Source organism: Rattus norvegicus, chromosome 3, assembly GCF_036323735.1.
Source record: "Rattus norvegicus strain BN/NHsdMcwi chromosome 3, GRCr8, whole genome shotgun sequence".
NCBI classification, from domain to species: domain Eukaryota; kingdom Metazoa; phylum Chordata; class Mammalia; order Rodentia; family Muridae; genus Rattus; species Rattus norvegicus.
In genome coordinates this window covers 98,779,495-98,800,283 of record NC_086021.1, presented here as the reverse complement: position 1 = coordinate 98,800,283, position 20,789 = coordinate 98,779,495, and the positions used below count along the sequence as shown (strand labels likewise).

General features: G+C 50.8%; 2 protein-coding genes across 60 annotated transcripts in view; one reads left to right on the top strand and one right to left on the bottom strand.

Moving 5' to 3' along the window:
- Positions 1-32: 32 nt before the first annotated feature.
- Large2 (LARGE xylosyl- and glucuronyltransferase 2) lies at positions 33-8,741 on the top strand. Of its 10 annotated transcripts, none has more exons than XM_063283669.1 (15): positions 33-694; positions 2,725-2,880; positions 2,956-3,056; positions 3,363-3,445; positions 3,672-3,795; positions 3,982-4,153; positions 4,271-4,375; positions 5,914-6,026; positions 6,102-6,227; positions 6,357-6,512; positions 6,605-6,765; positions 7,151-7,429; positions 7,737-7,889; positions 7,985-8,180; positions 8,297-8,741. In XM_063283669.1, exons 2-15 carry the CDS (start codon positions 2,784-2,786, stop codon positions 8,504-8,506), a joined length of 2,076 nt encoding a protein of 691 aa, XP_063139739.1. In that variant the 5' UTR covers positions 33-694; positions 2,725-2,783; the 3' UTR covers positions 8,507-8,741. The 10 variants fall into 10 exon arrangements, with proteins under 10 accessions (XP_063139739.1, XP_063139740.1, XP_006234628.1 ...); XM_063283670.1 differs by having other exon boundaries at positions 33-2,641; positions 2,956-3,053; positions 7,827-7,889; XM_006234566.5 differs by having other exon boundaries at positions 33-2,641; positions 7,827-7,889.
- A 410-nt stretch (positions 8,742-9,151) lies between these two features.
- Positions 9,152-20,789, bottom strand: part of Phf21a (PHD finger protein 21A) — a 190,200-nt gene continuing 178,562 nt past the window's right edge. For 49 of the 50 annotated variants that reach the window (XM_063284918.1, XM_063284925.1, XM_063284930.1 and 46 more), the window contains 4 exons: positions 16,626-16,781; positions 14,901-14,976; positions 14,579-14,682; positions 9,152-13,646 (listed from right to left, as the gene is read on the bottom strand). In XM_063284918.1, coding sequence (XP_063140988.1) covers positions 13,392-13,646; positions 14,579-14,682; positions 14,901-14,976; positions 16,626-16,781 — 591 coding nt within the window. In that variant the 3' untranslated portion in view covers positions 9,152-13,391. The remainder of the gene's footprint in view (positions 13,647-14,578; positions 14,683-14,900; positions 14,977-16,625; positions 16,782-20,789) is intronic. The other variant, XM_063284933.1, reaches the window with a different exon arrangement.

Here is a 20,789-nt window from a genome sequence, read left to right as displayed (position 1 = left end):
TGGGAACTCTCCCACAGATGAAGCCCAGGGAGGCTCAACTGCTTAGCCTAGGTAGCACAGCAAGACTCTGACCAAAAAGGCTCATGGCAATGTCTTCTAGCTCAGAAGGCATGACGAGGCAAGCTTGGCTTAGGAACTTGCCTCAGGAAGTCATTGAGTTTACTACCTTTGGGGCCACTCCTCCAGCTCTCTGCCCAGCTGAAGTGAAGGTGTGTGTGTTTGTACTTGTGTGTACATGTCGGCAAGTTCTTAGGTGCAAGATTTCATCAGATGGTCTTTTGTTCTGGGGAGGAAAGATAGGCCCCGGAGGACAGAATGGTACATCACCTCCTCTCCATATCCCAACAGTGAAGGGCCCTTCTCTCCAGGAGAGGGGACTGGGCCAGCCAGGCTGGCAGCAACAGACCTGCCTGAATTTTTTCCTCTAGATCTGGAGGCTGATTAGGCTTCAGAGATAAAGAGCAGAGGTGTGCATAGACTTGGCAGGCCGGAAGGCCCCTCCCTTTTGAATTCCTGCCTGGACCTGGCAGCAAGGCTGGGCTGCAAAGACTTCTGGATAAATTGCGTTGGATCCTCACACCTTCAGTGTATCCCAAACCTCCGGGAGAAGAAGGAGAAGAAAGACCAGTTGGACAGACACAGATGAGGACAGCAGAAGCCTAGGGAGGGTGCTGGACAGGTCCAAGGTCACAAAGTAAAGTCCTGGGCAGAGCTGGCTGAAATTGGGGTGGGGTTGGGGTGGTATTGTTCTCAGCTCCTAAAGATTAGTTTCACTTGGCTCTTCCTTTCCTCTTTTTTTTTTTTTTTTTTTTTTTTTTTGGTTCTTTTTTTCGGAGCTGGGGACTGAACCCAGGGCCTTGTGCTTCCTAGGTAAGCGCTCTACCACTGAGCTAAATCCCCAGCCCCTCTTCCTTTCCTCTTAAGACTCCCAAAGGGCTTCTTGAGGGTCCAGCAGATATTTCTGCCCTTCCTTTCACTACCCCCAACCCACAGTGCCGAAGTTTCGACAGGTTCCACATGAGAGCACAGTGGGCTCTACAGAGGCAGTATCTCCACTAGCTCACATCTCTGCCTGTGACCCTAACTGCTCCTTCACATTTTGACTCCCACGACCATGGCTCTGGGTTGAGGACCACTCCCACCCACCCCTGACCCAGATCCCAACTACACAGCAGGCTGAAAATGAAGATGAAGCTCTGGGCCTCAAAGCCCTGCCACACCAGGGTTTTCTTTTAATTCCTAAAAGTGCAAGAGGCAGCTTTTGGTTTCCATAGCAACCTCTGAAGACCTACAAGCTGATGCCCCCCACCCCCCATCTCCCAGAGAAAGGCATTCCGATCATTCAAGGGAGGAGCCAGCCCCAAGCAACTGTTTATGGGTCTGCCCCACTTTTTACAACTGGCCCTAGGGCTAAAAGGCCCAACTTGAGCTGCTGTGAGGCTCTTACCTTAAAAGGCAGGTCCAAGTTCCCACCCAGTTTCCGCATGCACACTGAACACTGGAATGTGTGTGGAGGTGTGGGAGGTGGGGGCTACCTCCTGAACAAACAGGTACCTTCAGCTTCCCTTGAGGGCCTGGGGAAATAAGTAAGGGATGTAGAGAAAACTACATTCCAGGAGGAAGGGCAGGGGCCGGTCCTGAGATAGAAGACCTTTAGGGAAGACTGAGAAAGCAGCCCCAGCTGGGAGTCTGAGGAGCAGTAGAGGACTGTCTGCCATAGCACATAGCCAAAGGCTGTAGGTAGGTTCCTTTCACTCTACAGGGACAATTTCAACTTGTGTCCTCGGGGTGACGTGAGGATTACCTGAGCAAAGACTTGGCAAACACTTAGCTCAGGGCCTGGCGCTCAACCAACCATGGCGGTCTCCTTCACAGCCCAGAGCTCCCTGCAACCCTACAGGGCAAAAGGCGTGCCGGAGGCCCGCTGAGGGGTGAAGAGAAGAGGGAGGAAGAAATCCAGACCTTGGAGCCCAGCACAATCACAGTTTTTTAGACAAGGGGGGTGGGGGGATGCATGGCCCTGCCCCGGAGCCCCGGAGGCCATGAGGCTCTTTGCAGCCTCTTTCCCCAGCTCTCGTGCAGGAGGGGAGGTAGCCTTCAAAAGGGCACAGTGCCCGCATCTTCCAGTCCGCTTCTGGGTAAGGCTAAGGGCCAGAGAAGACGCACAGGCTACAGGTGTCCCCAGCAGGCCCAGCCTCCATTCGTCGAGTTGTGCAGGTGTCCCTAACCGTTGGGCTGGACATTACTATCCCATCCGCATTACCCTCAGCCTCCCAGACTTCCGCGGTGTGTTCGCCAATTCTTTGATTCTGTGCTCCGGGTCACTAGTCCCTCCCATTAGGGAGAGAAATGGGGTTCCAGACCCAGGAAGATGCAGGTAGCAGGAACAAGGCCACTCTGGGTAGCTGTCCCCTTGTCCTTCAGCCTTGGTGCAAAACCACCCTAAAAGGGGTTGAAGGCTCCCTAACGGTGCGGGGCGGGGGCGGGGCCCTGCCGGGGTCTCCCCGCCCCTTCCAGCTCAGCCAAGCAAAGGTGAAACCTGAGCCCAGGTTGGGGGCGGGGCTAGCTCGGGATTCTGTCCGGGTCCTGGTTGCCTGGCGGTGGCGGGAGGAACAGGGCCTTCCCGGAGCCACTGGAGCAGGTGAGGCTGGCAGCTGTGCTCCGCAGGGCGAGCAGCGGTCGGGCCCCGCGGTCCAGCGCTGATCTTCCTCTGGTCCTTCGCAGGGTCCGAGATGGAGCCCGCAGCCCGAGGTCGTGTCCCGCCCTGACTCCCACAGACAGCCATGCTGCCTCGAGGGCGCCCCCGGGCACTGGGGGCCGCACTGCTGTTGTTGCTGCTGCTAGTGGTTGGCTTCTTCCTATTCGGCCGGGACCCGGAGTGTGAGCGCCGTAGCTGGGCAGGGGAAGGGGGGACCCTGTGTGACCGCTGCCTGCTCACGCCACGTGTCTTTTCAGATGGACTAGGCACAACCGCCACCCTCGATGGAGACCCGTACGGGAGCCGCAACCGCTCCACCTCCAGCCTGCAGCTTCTACTGCCACCCAAGTGCGAGGTAGTTGTGTCAAGTGCTGCCAACCCTGAGGTTCCTGGCCCCCAGTCCAACCATCTGGGCATTTGTGGGAATCACAGCACCTGACATCTGGGAACCCAGCTGGGACACCTTGAGGTCCTTGCAATGCACGCCACTCCACTCCTTTTCTCAGATTTCCCACTTGTGAAATTTAGGCGTTGCATCTAGGCACCGCACCCGCACACCCCCCACTCCGCTCTGATGCCCGGTGGGGCTACATTGTTCTAGACCAGGCTGGCTAGGCTGTCTAGAAGTTGAGGTCTGCTGCTGACCTAGGTGTCCCCTCCCCAGATGTTGCATGTGGCCATCGTGTGTGCGGGATACAACTCCAGCCGAGAGATCATCACCCTAATGAAGTCCGTGCTATTCTACAGGTACAGAGAGGCCTGGATCAGGGTCAAGAGCCTACCCATAACAAAGCACTTCTGTTCTGAGTTTCTGTTTCCTCATCTATGCGGAGGAAACTGACGTTTCTTTCTTATGAAGGGGGCCATCAGAACATTCCCAAGAGCTCCTTGTAGGAGACAGGGCTTCCTCCTGTAGGGAAAATCCTGTATTGTTCTGCACAGCCGTGTCAGGCTAACTTTCTCCACCCAAAAGGAAAAATCCGCTGCACCTCCACCTGATAACCGATGCCGTAGCCAGAAACATCCTGGAGACACTCTTCCGAACATGGATGGTACCAGCTGTGGTGGTCAGCTTCTATGATGCTGAAGAGCTCAAGGCAGGAGTCTCCTCCCCCTCTGGGCTTCTGCCCAGCTAGGCCCACCTTCTTCTTACTTCCAGCAGTGGTTGGTGGGAGAAGAGAGGCTGTCCTATGAAACCTCGCGGAGCTGAAATCTTTCATCTTTTTGGGGGTGGCGGCCCCTTCCAGCTGTGCCACTTGTTATGTTCTCCCTTCCTCTGACAGCCCCTGGTTTCCTGGATTCCCAACAAGCACTACTCTGGCCTCTATGGGCTCATGAAGCTAGTACTTCCCAGCGTCCTGCCTCTCAGCCTGGCCCGAGTCATTGTCCTGGACACCGATGTCACTTTCTCCTCTGACATTATGGAGCTCTGGGCACTCTTTGGTCATTTTTCTGGTGAGACACCTGCAACCCCGCCCTAGCCTGCCCCTTCCCCAACTTCCCCAGGCCCCTGCTCTGGACTTGCCCTGAGCCCACATCCCCAGACAGCTCCCTCCCACCCTCCCCTCCCAGACAAGCAGGTGGTCGGTCTTGTGGAGAACCAGAGCGACTGGTACCTGGGCAACCTCTGGAAGAACCATAGGCCCTGGCCTGCCTTGGGCAGGGGATTTAACACAGGTGGGACAGTAGTGAAGGAGGCAGGATTGGGTGGGCTGTGGGCCTCAGGGATGGGGGTGGGGGGGCACAGAAACCTCCTCAAAAGAACTCTGCCAGTACTGTGGACCAGACAGTGGGTGAAGAGAACGCTCTGGTCTCTTGTGTTTGTACCAAATGGCTGTGGCTCATTGTTCCTTTTGAAACTCTGTTTTCCCATCCATATAATGGGAAGAGTTGATATAACTCTGCCATCGCCACATGTGTGAGAGAGAGTGGATGAGGACATCTCCGTGCTGTGGACTATACAGCTCCTCTCTGCTCAAGAGAATTATGGGTGGTTGTGTCTGAACCATCAGAAAATATAGTCCTGTGTTAACAATTTGGATGTATTCTGAGGGATTTGCCACGAGGCAATTCTGTTGCTGTGCAAAGACCAGAGGGTGTATTTACACACACCCAAATGGGATAGCCTACTCTTCTCCCTGTGGTATGGCCTGAGAAAAACAGGCATGGTTCTGGATTGAGTGCCTGCTGACAGGTAGGCAGCTGTAATTCCATGGCAAGTGTTGGAAACTGGAGAAAGCACATAGGAAAACTACGAGGTGACAGTGGGTTGGCTGGTTTGACAAGGACGACGCATGGGTCACGTCTGCCTCTGCACTTAGCCATGTACCTGTGGATGACCCTGAACTTCTGATCCTCCTGCCTCTGTCTTCCCAGGGCTGGGTCTATAGGCAAATGCTCCCTGGTTTATGCCATGCGGGGGCAGTAGCCAGGGTTTTATGCATGACAGACAGGTACTTCAACTGAGCCAGCCCTAGGTGGTGACTATCTCATGTAATCATGGACTGTGGTGTATGCTTTATATTGTTGACCAAAGCACCATGAGGTGACACATGACCAATTTAGACCTTGCTGCCTGGTGTGGTGTTGCCTGTAGGGAGGCTGAGGTCAATCTGAGAGACTTAGTGAGATCCTGTTTTTAAAGATTTGTTTTATGTGTATGAAGTTCAGCCTCCATGTATGTATGTATGCTGCATGCCTGCCTGCAACCAATGGAGGTCAGAGAAGGCACCGAATCCTCTGAAATGAGTTATGAGGGCTGTGAGTCACCATGCGGGTTCTGGGGCTTGAACCTGGGTTCTCTGCAAGAACAACAAGTGTTCTTTTTTTTAAAGATTTATTTATTTTAGCTATTTGAGTACACTGTAGCTGTCTTCAGACATACCAGAAGAGGGCATCTGATCCAATTACAGATGGTTGTGAGCCACCATATAGTTGGTGGGAATTGAACTCAGGACCTCTAGAAGAGTAATCAGTGCTCGTAATCACTGAGCCATCTCTCCAGCCCTGCAACAAGTGTTCTTAACCATGTCTTTATCTCTTCAGTTCCTCAAAATAAAATTTAAAAAGGGTATAGGGGTGTAGTTCAGTGGTGGTAGGCTGTCTTGAATGTAAGAGGGTTCAGGCTCCCCTCCCCATACTACAAACATTTCAAAAGACTCAGGATTGCTCTGGGTGTCCCTGGTGGTCATGCCAACCTCTGTCCCTGTTGGCAGGTGTGATCCTGCTTTGGCTGGACAGATTACAGCAGATTGGCTGGGAGCAGATGTGGAAGCTGACGGCCAAACGGGAGCTGCTTACTTTGACTGCCACTTCCTTGGCTGACCAGGTCTGGAGGAATCTTTGTGGGAGCAGAATTGAGGGGCAGGCTGGGGACAGAGGTGTGATGTCTGTCACTGCCTAGGACATCTTCAATGCCGTCATCAAGGAGCATCCCGAGCTGGTGCATCCCCTGCCCTGTGTCTGGAACGTGCAGTTGTCAGACCACACTCTGGCTGAGCGCTGCTACTTGGAAGCAGCTGACCTCAAAGTGAGTGGAGACAGCAGGATGGAGAGGGAGGGGGCCGGGGGGAGACCTAGGGTGGGGGGCACAAGGCACACTGACCAGACTCTTGTTCTCTCACTGTTCTCACCCCCTGCTGATACCTCCTGGGTTCAGGTGATCCACTGGAATTCACCAAAGAAGCTTCGAGTGAAGAACAAGCATGCAGAATTCTTCCGTGATCTACACTTGACCTTCCTGGGGTTTGACGGGAAGCTACTGTGTAGAGAGCTCTTTGGTTGCCCCAACCAGTTCCCTCCTGGGGTTGAGCAGGTGAGGTGGGGCCATGCTGGCTTGCCTTTGGAAGGTCTCCCCCCTCTGTACTGGAGGGCATGTCATTCTTTCCTTCCTGGAACCCTGCTCAGTTGCAACAGGCCCTAGCACAGCTGGATGAGGAAGAGCCCTGCTTTGAGTTCCGCCAACAGCAGCTCACTGTGCACCGTGTACACATCACCTTTCTGTCTCACCAGCCGCCACCTCCTCGGCCTCACGATGTCACCTTGGTGGCCCAGCTCTCTATGGACCGGTGAGGGTATGGAGGGTAGCCTCAGGTAGCATGGCATATGATGAGACTGAGGATTTGAGAGAATGACTTTATCTGGGAGACTTCCAGGAGTTGGAGACATTGGATATGGTGGGGGAAAGCTTGGGCTTTGGAAGTCTTTCTGATGCCTAGAACGGCCCTTGTTTTGTGCTGGGGGACCAGGCTTCTAGTTTGCCCAGCTGTCAAATATAAATGTACCCACCTAGGGGTAGTTGTTAGGATTAAAAAAGACTAGCTCTGTGTGCTTGTAAGGTGCTTAGTCACAGGAGGGGGCTCATCAGCAGCTAACTTTGGGGAAGAGTTCTAGCCATCCCTGGGTTTCTGTGCACAAGTGGCCAAATAAAGCTGACCACCCACCTCACCCCAGGCTGCAGATGCTGGAAGCCCTGTGCAGGCACTGGCGGGGTCCCATGAGCCTGGCCTTGTACCTGACAGACGCAGAGGCTCAACAGTTCCTGCGTTTCGTGGAGACGTCACCAGTACTCTCTGCAAGGAAGGATGTGGCCTATCATGTAGTGTACCGGGACGGCCCCCTCTACCCAGTCAACCAGCTCCGAAATGTGGCCTTGGCCCAGGCTCTCACACCCTACGTCTTCCTCAGTGATATTGACTTCTTACCTGCCTACTCCCTCTATGACTACCTCAGGTGGGCCTGGAGGGTAGGAGAGAGACAGCTTTTGGGGTGTGTGCTGTGATGGTCAGGATATTTTGGGAACCCTAGGTTGCTGTGTCACTGTTTCTTTCTGGGGCTCAGTGGCTTCCACAAAATGGGGCTTACCTTAGGTCTTTTTTTTGGGGGCTGCTACTGAGTTATGAAGGCAATGCCCTATTTCAAGCAGCAGTTTCTGTGTGGCAAGGTTACCTGAGACAGCAGAGTTGGCTACCTGGAAGGTGGGGCTGCGGTTCAGCAGGGGTAAGACCCCTGGGCTGAGTGCCCACATGACTCTCCCCAGGGCCTCTATTGAGCAACTGGCGCTGGGCAGGCGGCAGAGGAAGGCTGCTTTGGTAGTGCCTGCATTTGAGACCCTGCACTACCGTTTCAGCTTCCCAAACTCTAAGGCAGAGTTGTTGACCTTACTGGATGCTGGCTCTCTCCACACCTTTAGGTAAGAGCGGCCATATTGTGCCCCGCTGTTCCCATGCTGGGGCACCTGAGCTCACAAACCTCTACTCCCTGCTCCCACCTGATCCTGTCACACAGGTACCACGAGTGGCCACAGGGTCATGCATCCACAGACTATACCCGCTGGCGGGAAGCCCAGGCACCATACCGAGTGCAGTGGTCAGCTGACTATGAGCCTTACGTGGTGGTACCCCGTGACTGTCCCCGCTATGACCCTCGCTTTGTGGGCTTTGGCTGGAACAAGGTGGCCCATATCATAGAGCTGGATGCTCAGGTAAGGAGGGCCCTGGCTGTGAACTGCCCCTTCCTACTGGGTCAGGTACAAATTTCGATTTCGGCCCTCCTGGTGCCTCCCCAGTTCAGCCCTGGCTTCTGTCCCTGTTCTTACAGGAATATGAATTCCTGGTACTTCCTGAGGCCTTCTCTATCCACTTGCCCCATGCCCCAAGTCTGGACATCTCCCGCTTCCGCTCCAGCCCCACCTACCGCGACTGCCTCCAGGCCCTCAAGGAGGAGTTCCACCAGGACTTGTCTAGGCGCTATGGGTCTGCAGCCCTCAAATACCTCACTGCCCTGCAGCAGTCCCGAAGCCGGGCCTGAGCTTGCCGGGACACATACATACACTGGAGAAACTGGGGACCCTGGTGGGTGCCTACCCTTATTGCTTTCTAAATTATTTAAAGTTTTTGTCAGAAGGGCTAGAGTGGAGCATCTGTGGGGTTCCTGGTTCCTTCTCCTGCTGTTCCACACTGGGGTCCAGCCCTCCTTTGCCTCAGCTGGTTTGGGGCTAGTTCTCCTAATTCTCTTATATAATAAAATTTTTTAACTTTTTAAATCTTATGTGTGTTTTGCCTGTATGTATGTGGTGAGAGGGCTTTAGACCCCCTGGAAGTGGGAAGTGGAATTATAGGTGATCATGAGCCACCACGGTATGTGCTGGGGACCAACCCAGGTCCCCATTTCTCCCATGAGTCATTTCTTTAGCCCCACAATAAAGTTTTAGAAAAGCACATTTTTGTTTGTGGGGGAGGGTTTGTTGTTTGTTTTTTTTTTGGGGGGGGGTGTGTGTGTGTGTGCGTGCATGTACATGGGCGCTAGCTGGGGAATCGCATGCTTTTCTGGGTCTGAGGGCATCACTGGGCACTAGAGTTCAAGGACAGCCTGACCCCTCAAGGGCCATAGGCTAGAGGTGGGGATTCTTGTGCACACTTTCCCATTCCAGCCCCAAACTCAACACCAAGAGGCTGAGAGGCTTTATTTGGCTTTATTTAGTAAAATGTTAAAATAAATAAATACAAATTGATCGGCTGCTCTGTACCCCCCACCCCCTCAAAACAAAAACCAAACAAACAAAACAGAAACTTTGAAGCACAAAACTCCAAATACAAATTCTACCAAGACTGAAATCACAAAGGGCACGGACACAGACAGGACTGGGTGTGGCTGGCTCTATGTGGAGCTTGCTGACTTCAGGTCTGCTCAGCCCACCCACCCGACTGCAGCTCACCCAGGGCTAAGAGCAAGAACACTGGAGAGGGGTGCAGGGGCCAAGGCTGCCATGTGGGACTCTTCAGTCCCTGGAGAGGACCAGTGGAATCTTCCCGGGGCAGGGGGGTGTCACCCATTTCCTTCTTGGGGAGGAGCTGACCAGGAGCACCGGCTGAAGGCAGGATGAGAAATGATACTCCTGTTTTCTGCCAAGGGTGCTGGGATGAGGGGTGGGACAAGGTCCACAGTCATTTACACAGAGCAAAGTAGCCTGCATTCAACAGAAGCCATGGGGTCTGGAGAACCCAGTGTCCAGAAAAGGGCCACTGGTCCATCCTACTCCTGCCCCTGGGAGGAATGACCTCAAGAGTTCAGCCCTTTAGTTACGTAAGGTCCATACCAAAGGAGGGCCTAGAGGGAAGAGACCTTTTAAAGGTTGTGAGCTGGGGGAAGGAGGGCTGGTGGTGAGAGTCAGGAAGGCTCCAATAGCCCCAAGAGGAAGCATCAGAAGCATCAGAGAGGTGGCCGAGAGGCAGCTGTGGGTGCAGACAGACAGCTGGAAGCACAGTCACTCGGGCAGTGCTGGGTACACATGTACCCTTAACACTGCCTGATGGGCATGAGACAAGGTGAAGCAGCAGGAGAGGTGGCCCTAAGAGGCTGCCAATAACTAAGACGGGGCCAGCTGGAGGTTGCCTGCAGTTGTCACTGGCTGTAGAGGCAGGTCCCACACAGGCAAAGTCATTCAGGGACCTTTCCTGAAGGGTGCCATCAGCAAAGCTTACCTCCCAAAGCCAGAGAAAGCAAGGAAAAATGAGAACTGGTGGAGCTCAGCTGAGGCAGACAAAGACAGTGGCTCAGAAAGGAAGAAGACCCTTCGGGGGAGGGGGCGGCAGTGATGGTGCTGACCTGTACAGCCTGCACCTGCCAGCCTGACCTGGGGGTATGGGGGAGACAAGGGGACTCCTGGTCCAAGGCCCTCCAAAGTGACTGCCATGCTAGCAAGCCTTACACAGGTGGCTGTAAGAGAACACACTGCAGGTGGGGAAGTAGATGAAGGCTTGGTGGCAGCTTAGGTGGGGCAGTATGTGTGTATGTCTCGGGTGGTCACAGGTACTCACAGGCCTAAGGGGACAGAAAGGAGCTCTGTGCTGACAGAGGTAAGGGCAAGAAGACAGAAGGGGCAGGGCCAGCAGCGGAGGCTTGGAGCAAAGCTACATTTTACTTCACTCCAGTCGACTCAAGGCAGCTCAGCTTCCAAACATCAGAAGATGGGAGTCTGTGCTGCTCAGGTCCTCACTGTCACCAGCAGCTCGTCTGGAGCAAAGGCCTGTAGTGATTGTTGATGGCTTGTCAACCTCTTCCTGTCACAGGTAGGCATTGTGTGCCAAGCCCCCAGCCTATGGGCCCAGACAAGTCCAGGAGGGGTTGGCAGGTTGGGGGAAGCTGAGGCAGGATATCAGCCTGCTGCTGGTCTCTGAATCTCTGCCAAAGATTCCTCCCACTAGTCCAGGCATCTCCAACGCCCGCTAACTAGACAGCACCTTAGTTCCTGAATAAGAAAAGAGGGCTTTTCTCTGCTCCCTTCAGCCAGACCGAAGCAGAGCCCTGAAGCTGAGGCCTGTGTGGCCAAACTGCCTGCCCTCTTCTCAAGCGCTGGGAAGATGAATGGGCGGCTGGTGTGGATGGGCCTTGCTCTCGCTCACAAGCACCTCTGGTCTGTTGTAGTTTCTGTCAGGATCCAGTTCTTTTGCCCTGGACCTAACTGGACAAGGAAGAAGCAAAGGGGTCTTTCCTGCTACTCCTAGACTTGGGAGTCTGGTGCACTGCAGAGAGATGCTGCTTTCAGACCTGGGGGCAGAGCCTAGGCCTCTGTCCCTTCACTCAAGAACATTTAACAAGGGTTTCCAGTCGGAGCATGCATCTCATAGAGTTACTTTCCCTATGGTATTGTGGGAAAGATGAGTAGAGAGCTTTTCAGAACTCCATTTTTCCAAGAAAAAAAGTCTACACTAGGCCATACAAGGCGAGCATAGTGGTTCTAGCCCAGGAAAACCCAGGAAGCATGTGAGTGAGTGGAATTCGAGTGAACTCTGACCTTGGGGCTAGCAGACAGAGGCCTGCCAGAGCTTCAGACCTCTCTCTTCAGCACAAGATGGACTTGAAGGTCACCTGGGCTCTCGGAGACCTACAGACCCTCAAGGCATCTCCCCCTTCAGCCAGCCTACACCCTATGCCCTCCCGGAGGCCAAGCATACAGGCAGTGAGGAGCCTCACTGGTCAGTCCCCCAAGGGGCCCCCGAGGCGTAAGTAATGCTGGTGGCTGTAAGCCTGAGAGCAGCACCAAGGGAAGGTCTAGGTGGGCACCAGCCTGCGTTCTAACAAGGTCTGAGACTGTGCGTGGGGTGCCCTGACGCTATGCACATTCCATTTGGCTTCAAGCACAGGAGAGACCCCTGTGCCAAGGAGACAGCAAGCCTGAGGAGGAAGAGGTGGGAGGAGCTGGCCCGCCCTTCCTTCAGGGGACTGGCACATGGTCTAGAGACACAGTACAGCAAAATGTCATCGGGATCAGTAGGCTCTGTGCTAAAAAACTGTAACTACACAGCATTTTCTCCAGTTCTGACACCTTTTTAATAGAAATCACTGTTTTTAGGAAACAAATAGCACTTCTGTAATTTTTACAATGTTTCTTACCTTGATCTTAATTTAAGTAACACTAGGAAGACCTCAATATCTTTTATTTTCCTTTTTAATTAAAAAAAAAAGTTGTTGTTTTCCCCAGGTACAAAGATTTTTTTTTGCCCTTGCATGAAAAAACAAAAAACAAAACCAGAAAACAAAACCAGAAAGTAAAAAAACGAAACAAACAATCCAGAACAGTGCCTGACTGATGACACAGGACGCACACAGACTCACCAACCTCACTGACACTATGACGCCTACTCTATCATGCAAGGTCTCGCTACCCTCAACAGGACTGTCAGCCTTAACAACAGCTTTTCTATTCCTTATTTTAGTTCTTGTTACAAAAAAGAAAAAAGGTAAAATAAACAACAAAACAAAACGTTGTTTAAACAAAACAAGAACAGAAACAAAATAAACTTGAAGAAGAGAAAAGGGTCGTCTCCATTCACACACACCTGGGCCGTGCTGCTCTGCTCAGAACCTTCTCTTCTTATAAATATAGAAAAGGGGTGGAGCTTGTTTTCAAGTAAAACCTCTAATCCGTCCTTCTCCCTTGGGACCCCTGGCACTCCCCCCTTCCTGCTTAGCAAGGCCTGGGAACCACCTGGGGCTGTGCACTACACCAAGCAGAGGGGAGGGGCTGCAGGAGTGGGCGGGGCGGAGCTAGGAGGGACTGGGCTCTCCTCTTGCACTAGGCCCCTCCAGGAACGTTAAATACTGCTTATGTCATATACTTTCCCACCCTTGCCCCCTCCCAGCCCTTCCCGTCCCTCTTCTGGGCACTGGGTTAGTTAAATCTCTATTTCCTTTTTTTTTCTTTTTTCTTTTTTTTTTTTTTGTTTTTTGGTTTTATGGTAGTGAAAAGTTTAGGAACAGGAAAGCCCACACACTCTTTGGACTTGTCTTTTCTACCTAAACAAATGGCTCCCAGTAAGGATCTGAAACCTGCTCTCCTCCCTCTGCCCGTCCCTGCTCCCCACCCAACAAAACAGAAAGGAACCCACCGTGGCTGTGGAGGCTGCTGCAGGCACACACTGGTGTATAATAGAGAGAGTAATATATTATGTCACTTGGCATGGTGCTGGCAAAGAACCTCCAGCTGGCACTGTTTCATGTAACATGGTCCAGTCTTTGCATGTACACACAGAATAACAAGAATCAATTGGCAACTCGGTGCCACCTGGCACAAGCATCTTCTCTCTCTCTGGAACCAAAGAACCAAAAGAACTCTGTACTTTCCAGAAGAAATCCGGCTTTGCTCTTCTAGAGTCTCCTCGCCACCAGGACCGTGGCGTCTCCTCGGGGGCTGTTATTTAGTCTCTTCCCCCTGGTTACAGTTCGCTGTACAGCTCTGTGAGGAGGGGGAAGGGGCGGGTGTGGAGGCGGCGTTGGCAGGGGGAGTGCAGTCTGGGCCATTGGAGAGGGCCCCCACCGTGGCCTCAGAGTCTACAGGTTTGGAGAGGTCGATGCCATGGATGAGGCGGATGAGCTGTTTCACCTTGTCCAGGGAGCTGCGCATCTCCTTCTGCCGTGCTAGGATGGTGTTCTTCATCTCCATGCATTTCTGCAGCAAAGGATAAGGGTTGGTGCTCGGCCTCCCAGAGAGAGAGGCCCCATGAACCAGTTCCTGTGCACTGGCATCCAGCACCTACCTGGTGTGGGCACACACTATGGAGGGAGGAAGATATGAGAGGCAGGAGATGGTACCAATGGGTAGGGTGCAAACCAGCTCTATCGGACACTAGCACTGACAATGCTATGATGTGAAAGTCACCATGAAAGCTGCCCCAAAGCTTGCATCTGCCATGCTCACAGGTGATTAAAAAGCTAGTGACAGCAGGGTAGCACACGCCTTTAAGACCAGCACTTGGGAGGCAGAGGCAGGTGGATCTCTAAGGGTTTAAGGCCAGCCTGCAAACGAGTTCCAGGATAGTCAGGGATGTTACACAGAGAACCCCTGTCTTGAAAAACCAAACCAAACCAAACCAAACCAAACCAAACCAAACCAAACCAAAAAATAAAAAATAAAAAAAGAAGCCCGTGGGGGATACAGGGACTGGCTTGAGGTCTGTGGAGGATCGTTGAGTCAGTCGTAACTTAAGAGACAGTGCACGAGTGGGCCAGTAATGTTTAGGAGACCTGAAATAGCCCAATGTCACAGACTCCAGCCTAGTAACTCGGGTGTCTAAAGACTCAAGGGGGCCTGCGGCTGCTCAGGGCTAAGTGAGGTTCCTCTCAAAATGTGCAGGCACCGGGTGATGCTACAACAGTGCAGCTGCTACGCCATCTCTTCCCCTGCAGACCCAAACCCTCTCAGACAGCGGCCACAAGGACACTTGGAGCTTGGGCAAGCAGCACATGGCATGGCCCCTGAGTGCTGCACATTGACTCGGAAGGCAGCCGTCCGGCTACCCAAGGTGATCGCATTCATACAAGGAAAGGCTGGCCCCATCTGCCAAGGACGCAGTACTGTGTGGAGAAAGAAGAGCGGCTTACACTTATAGAACTGCTGAGCTCTTTCACCTTCTGCTCCAGTTCTTCCCGCTCCTGCTTTAAATCTGAACTCCACTTAAGTAGCTTCTGTTTCTCCTCTTCTTTTGCTAGGGAAAAAAGTAGCATTTAAACAATGGATTTCTCAGAAAAGCCTGCCTGGCTTTGTTCACCGAGAGGGTAGGCCCCGAGGCTTCCCTTCCGGATATGCCGCTGGCCTGGCCAGGCTTTAAAGGGTACCACACTCCACAGTCTCGAAGGCGGTTCGCAGACTTTCTACCCCACACTGCCCCGCAGTGACCCGTGCCTGCCCCTAGGCAGACCTTACCTGCTTTGTAGGCGATGTAGGAATGAACAATGGCTAAGGTCCCCGGCCATGGGATTGCTTCTTCCTTCTTCAGCATCTGGAAACCAGAAGTTACAGTTTTCCTGAGACCTAAGAGAACTCTAACACCAGTGTCTGTGGCTGCAGACAAGGTCCAAGGAGGCTTATGGAAGCATCACTCAAAATCCTGGACCAGAGAGAGAGGCAGGGACTTGGGAGTATTCCTGTATCAGAGCCACGTGAGGGGCTGGAGAGACGGCTCAGGGGGTGAGAGCACTAGCTATTCTTCCAGACGCACCACGTTCAAATCCCAGCACTGACAAGACATGGCAGCTCACAGTTGTCTATCCAGCCCCAGGACAGCCAACAACCTCTGAAGGCCCAGGACAGCAGGCGTGCGGACACACAGGCTGATAACACACAGTTACACAGAAAACGAATACACGAGGTAAAAACTAAAGAAGGCCACATGAGCTAGGCACGGTGGGGCACACCTTTAATCCCAGCAAATGCAGGTAGAGCTCTATGAGCCTGAGGGCAGCCTGATCTACATACAAGTTCCAGGGCTACACAGTGAGACCCTGTCTCAAAGCAAAGACAGAAACAAAACATCCATTCAACCAAGCAAAAGAAAGACACACAACCCCAACCACTGTCTACAGCTAGAACCAGAAAAGCACAAGTCTGGACACCAGTCACCTCAGGCAATTCTGCCATTGATTTAATAAGGGTTCCTATTTCAAATTTAGTTTTGTTATGTCCTCCCAAACACCCAAAGGATGTTAAATGTAGCTCTAAACACGGAAGCCCCTGTGTAGGCAACTCTCAGGGGACCATGAGAGAGGAGCAGGAGAAGGCACTCTGACTACACTGGAGTCAACGGATGAAGACTAAGTCAGCTGTGGTCGTACCTGTAGGCCAAGAAGCCAAGGCAGGAAATCCCATGTTCAATGCCAGCCTGGGCTACAGAGAGAGATCTTGTTTCAACACACCACGGACTGAAGATGCAGCTCAATGGTAGAGCAGTAAGTAGCATTCACAAGGCCCTTGATGCTTAAGCAGCATGCACAATGGGTCCCAGTGTTGCAAAAACAACAAAAAGGGAAAGGTTTAAAAAATGATCTCAGTCAGGTTTTTGTTATTTAGGTTTTTTGTTTCTTTGTTTTGTTTTTTTGATATAGCATCTCACTTTGTACTCCTGTAGCCCTGCTGGACTGGAACTCATTATGTAGACCAGCCTGGACTCAAACCCAGATCCACCAGTCTCAGCCTTCCGATTGCTGGGACTAAAGGCATGCAAAACCAGATCCAGTCTAGAATAAACTTTCAAGGATCTTAATTTATCTTTTGTTTTGTTTCCTCATAGTGAGAGTGTACATCTCACTATGTTGCTCAGACTAGCCTCGAATTTGTTAAGCTCTTGGCTCAGCCCTTTTTAGTGCTGGGATTATAGGATTGTGCCACCACATAGGGCTGAGGGTCTGTACTGTGAAGGGGAAGGCAAGTCATTTCCTAAAGAAGAAAGCAATTCATGCATCAGGAAGCCTGTGAGGGAACAAAGGCTGTGGTGGTGCCTGCATGCCGTGCCACGAACCAGGAGGATGGGGCCTAGAGAACAACCACCAAGAGAGAAAGGAGAGGCCTCTTCCCCAGGATGGGAAGGACAGAAGTTTCCATGGCATTCTTTCTCTTCCTTGGTCCCTCATCCATGTGACCCACCCCCAGTACCTGGTCCTGACATCTGGGACAGATCCACATGCCCTTGGGAATTGTTTTCAGGGGCGGCTCTAAGCAGTCCAGATGATACACACGGGAACATGTGTCACACATCAGCAACTGGCCGCTCTTTCTGCAAACACTGCAAAAATCCTCATGGATATCACCCTATGTGATGGAGAGGGAAGGTAAGAGAAACGATAAAGAACATGAAAACTCAACGTAGCCTTTCTTTTACACCATGGTTTTGCACAGAAGTGTTTTTGAAACTGAGCTGGGCAGAGACGGCCCTCTGACTGCAGTGCTCCGGAAAGCAGAAGTTTCCAATGGCACAAAGCTGCACTTGCTCCACAAAGCTCTATTTCCGGGGCAGCAATTTAACATTAAAGACTTCCTTTACATCTTCAGATTTAGAGGAAAAATTTAACCTTATAAATTCGGAGTTTACAGCAAAGATCTACAGTTGTCTGGGCTAAAATCAACTGCTTAGGTAACCGTTTGGCATTTCCAACACCAAGACTCTGATTCAGCGATCAGACATTGTCAGGCACTGATCCACTGACCACGATGTCCCATACCAACAGGAGGGACGTTTATTATTTATCATTTTAGAGGGAGTTTTAAAAGACCTGGAAATACAGGCAAGAAATAATGACTTACTGAACTTCTTGCTCATTTGGGGAAATGTTCCCCAAGTAAATGTTCAAATGGGAAAGCCCAAGTCAGGAGCAAAGAGAACTGATACTTCTAACGTGGGAGTGAAGGAGCCACAGCCACAGCTGGCAATGCTCTGAAGAGCCAGCATTGGGCATCTGTTGCTCACATCCAGTGGAAGGCTTTATTCTTCCCATAAAATATTTCACTAGACAGAGAAAGTAGCCACAGTCCACTCTACTGCACCCTTTGTGGTGGTTTCAGTGCTGGGGGAAGCCTGCTGGGGCCCTCAGAACAGGAGGCGCCATCAAAAGACAAGAAAATACAACCATCTGAAATTTGGAGGAAAGGATACAGGGAAAATGAAATATACAGAGGTATGCTCCATCCATTTGGTGTGCAGCCTGCTCTCTGGATAGGGCTGACACATGGGTCACAGTGACAGAGAAGGGAAACTGAAGGACAAGCTGGAGGACAGTCAACAGGTCAGCGCTGGCATACCACTTTAGGATGTCTGCACTCTGTCAGAGATCCTACCACAGGACTACAGAGCAAGCAGCCAGACAGTCCCTCCTCCGCTACCACACTACTGAGGGGACACATCTTTCCAATCATAGAGGAAATCATGTAGGAAACTCCCCTTTGCTTGTATGTTTGTGCCTATGTACATGTGCATGTATCTTCCCAGCTGCATCCTTCAAATTTCATAGTTACATACACTATGACAGTAGTGTCTAGAGTTTGTGAGTGTTGGGATTTCTGTACTCAAAATCACTGAGAACCTCTGAATTAGTTACAGAACACAGAAAGTTACAGCAACAGTACACTGAAAATAAAACCCGACTCAAGAACACAAGTCAGCGTTAAATAGCCATGGTATCACATGGGAAGCTGTGTCTCCAGTCCTGACAGTGAGTATAGAAATGATGCTGCATGTGCTGGTACCATTAGGGAAACAGTTCTGGTTTGTACACCCCTGAAAAGTGCCAGTGACTGCAGATGTTTTGAGAATTGCTCTCCCTAACACTTTAAAGTCCAAGGATGTTAGAATGAGTATAGAATACAGAAATAGTTCATCCATTAGGATCAGTCCATGCTTCAAGAATGGAGATCCAGAGGTCTAACCCTGTAACAGGTCATAAGCAAACTGGAAGCAAGAAGTGCCCAACCATGGCATTGCTGGGACAGGACATGCTGCCTCACCAAGTCCACCTCTGCTATGCTGAGGGTTTATCCTTAGTCAGCAAATCCTCCCTTCTCATAAAAATGACAGCAGTGACAAGGTGCGTTGTGAGGGTCGGTGTCTGGGTCTATATTATCAAGCCCTTCTAGATGGTTATTGATCCCTAGGAAATGCTTGGCTCTCAACTGTTATTGTTTAATTAATGTCGATGCTATGCTACCCGGCAGCAAACACATAGAACCCTGTGCGCTGATTTTAATCACAGCTGCTGTTGGGATACTGTAAAAGTAGGAAGTCAATTATTCGTAACCAAAAAAAAAAAAAAAAGTATCCCACTGGGTTTAACTTGGGAAGTGCTGAACATTTTTAGTGGTTTCAGAAAAATGTATTTTGACTTTAGATTTATAAAGAGAACAATGTTCATGTTTTAAGATGAAACCTGGCAAAAGCTTTTAGTCTGTGATTTGACTAGAGCAGACTTTTTAGGTCTAGTTTGTAAAAAAGAATAAACTCAACCAAAGAATGCAGACAAGAGGAATGTGGTCTAAGTATTAACTTGTGAGCAAAGCCCCTCCCCAGCACTGTGTAGCACTGTACAGGGGTCAGGGACCTGCTGGCTTCTTTGATCAAACTGGACTCGGGAAAAGCTGGAAAAGTCTTCAGTACTAGCAAACATGGTTTCTGACAGGGACCATGTCAGAAACCATGTGCTTGTTAGCCTGCCAGTTTGAAACCTGCATCAGTTACTAGGGAAAAGGTTACGAAGGACGGATGGAACACCAAGTCTTTAGAACCAGGGTGAGTTTATAGCAACAGCTATGTCCAAGGAAGGAAATGCTGGCAACAGAACTCTCCTGTGACCCCCACTTCTCCAAAGATAGTATTTTGTTTGCTGCCCAGAATTCTAACTTAGGGGTTCAAGAGGCATTCTCATGGAGAGGGTTGTGCCATTAGTAAGTCATGAGCACTTTCACCTTTAAGGATCATTTTATGGGAAGACATTAACAGGAGGTTCTAAAGTTCCTAAGGGGTGAGGACACAGACAAAGAAGCTCTTGGTTTGTTGCTTCAAGCCTGTCTTTCTTGTCACCTTTAGTAAATGTTACTGTTGGCCTCCTGGATGTTTAGGCTGTCAACTTTATATTTATCTTTGAGAATCCCTCCCCCATTACCCAATGTAATCTACCTAACTCTTCAAAATACAAACAGAACTGGCCACTTTTCTCCACCCTGCATCTACTGCTCCATCAGGACCAGTCAGCTGTCATCAGCCCTTGTCTGGACCTCCCTACTGGCCTCCCTACTTCATTCCACCCTTCACCAAGGTCTCTTTCTATACAGTCCTCCCTTCAAAATCCAGGTGGTTCTGTAAGCATCAGGAACCATCAATGGAGGCTAAGGTCTCTGGGCAACAGTCTGGCAGACTCAAGGCCACCTCTGACCAGAGGGAAAACAGACTTTCACAAGTGAAAAAAAACTCAGTGGAAATTATCTCAAGAGATGAAAGTCAACAAGAGGCTGACAGCACACATTTCCTGCTGTGATACAGTGAGAAGGCAGGCCTGTCACCCTGATTCCAGGTTCCTTCAAAAACCTATGCTTCAGTCCACTCTGGAGGGAACTAGCACAATTCAGTGGGGCAACACTGTGCTATCAACAGAGTAACTGCCATCAAAAAGGACACCACCATTAGGAAAAACAAAAATGGCCTTAAGAGGTCCTAGTGAGACATCTCAGTGGATTCGCACACTTGTCACTAAGCCTGACAGCCAAGTTCAATTCCTGAGGTCCACAAAGTAGAAGGAGAGAACTGACTCCCCAAAGCTGTTCTCTGCCTTCCACACATGTGCCATGCATGGACTCCCACACAGACACAGATATACATACTCTAAATGAACAGAATGTAATTTAAAAAATGATGGCCTAAGAAACCATTTCAAAATAAAGGAGAGTTAAGTGATACAACCAGGATAATAAACACCAAGAGTGATCTCAGACGAATGCAGTTATGGGTTAAGTAGAAAAACTGGAATATGGACTTAGTATTCTATGCCAGATGTAACCAATTCCCATAATATTATAACCACACGGCAGCTACACAGCAGAATACTGTTATTCTCAGAGGAAAAGATTCTTTTTTTGTTTTTGCTTTTTATTTTTTTGGTTTTTTTTAAAGATTTATTTATTTACTGTATATGAGTACATTGTAGCTGTCTTCAGACACAGGAGAAAAGGGCATCGGACCCCATTACAGATGGTTGTGAGCCACCGTGTGGTTGCTGGGAATTGAACTCAGGACCTCTGGAAGAACAGTCAGTGCTCTTAACCACTGAGCCATCT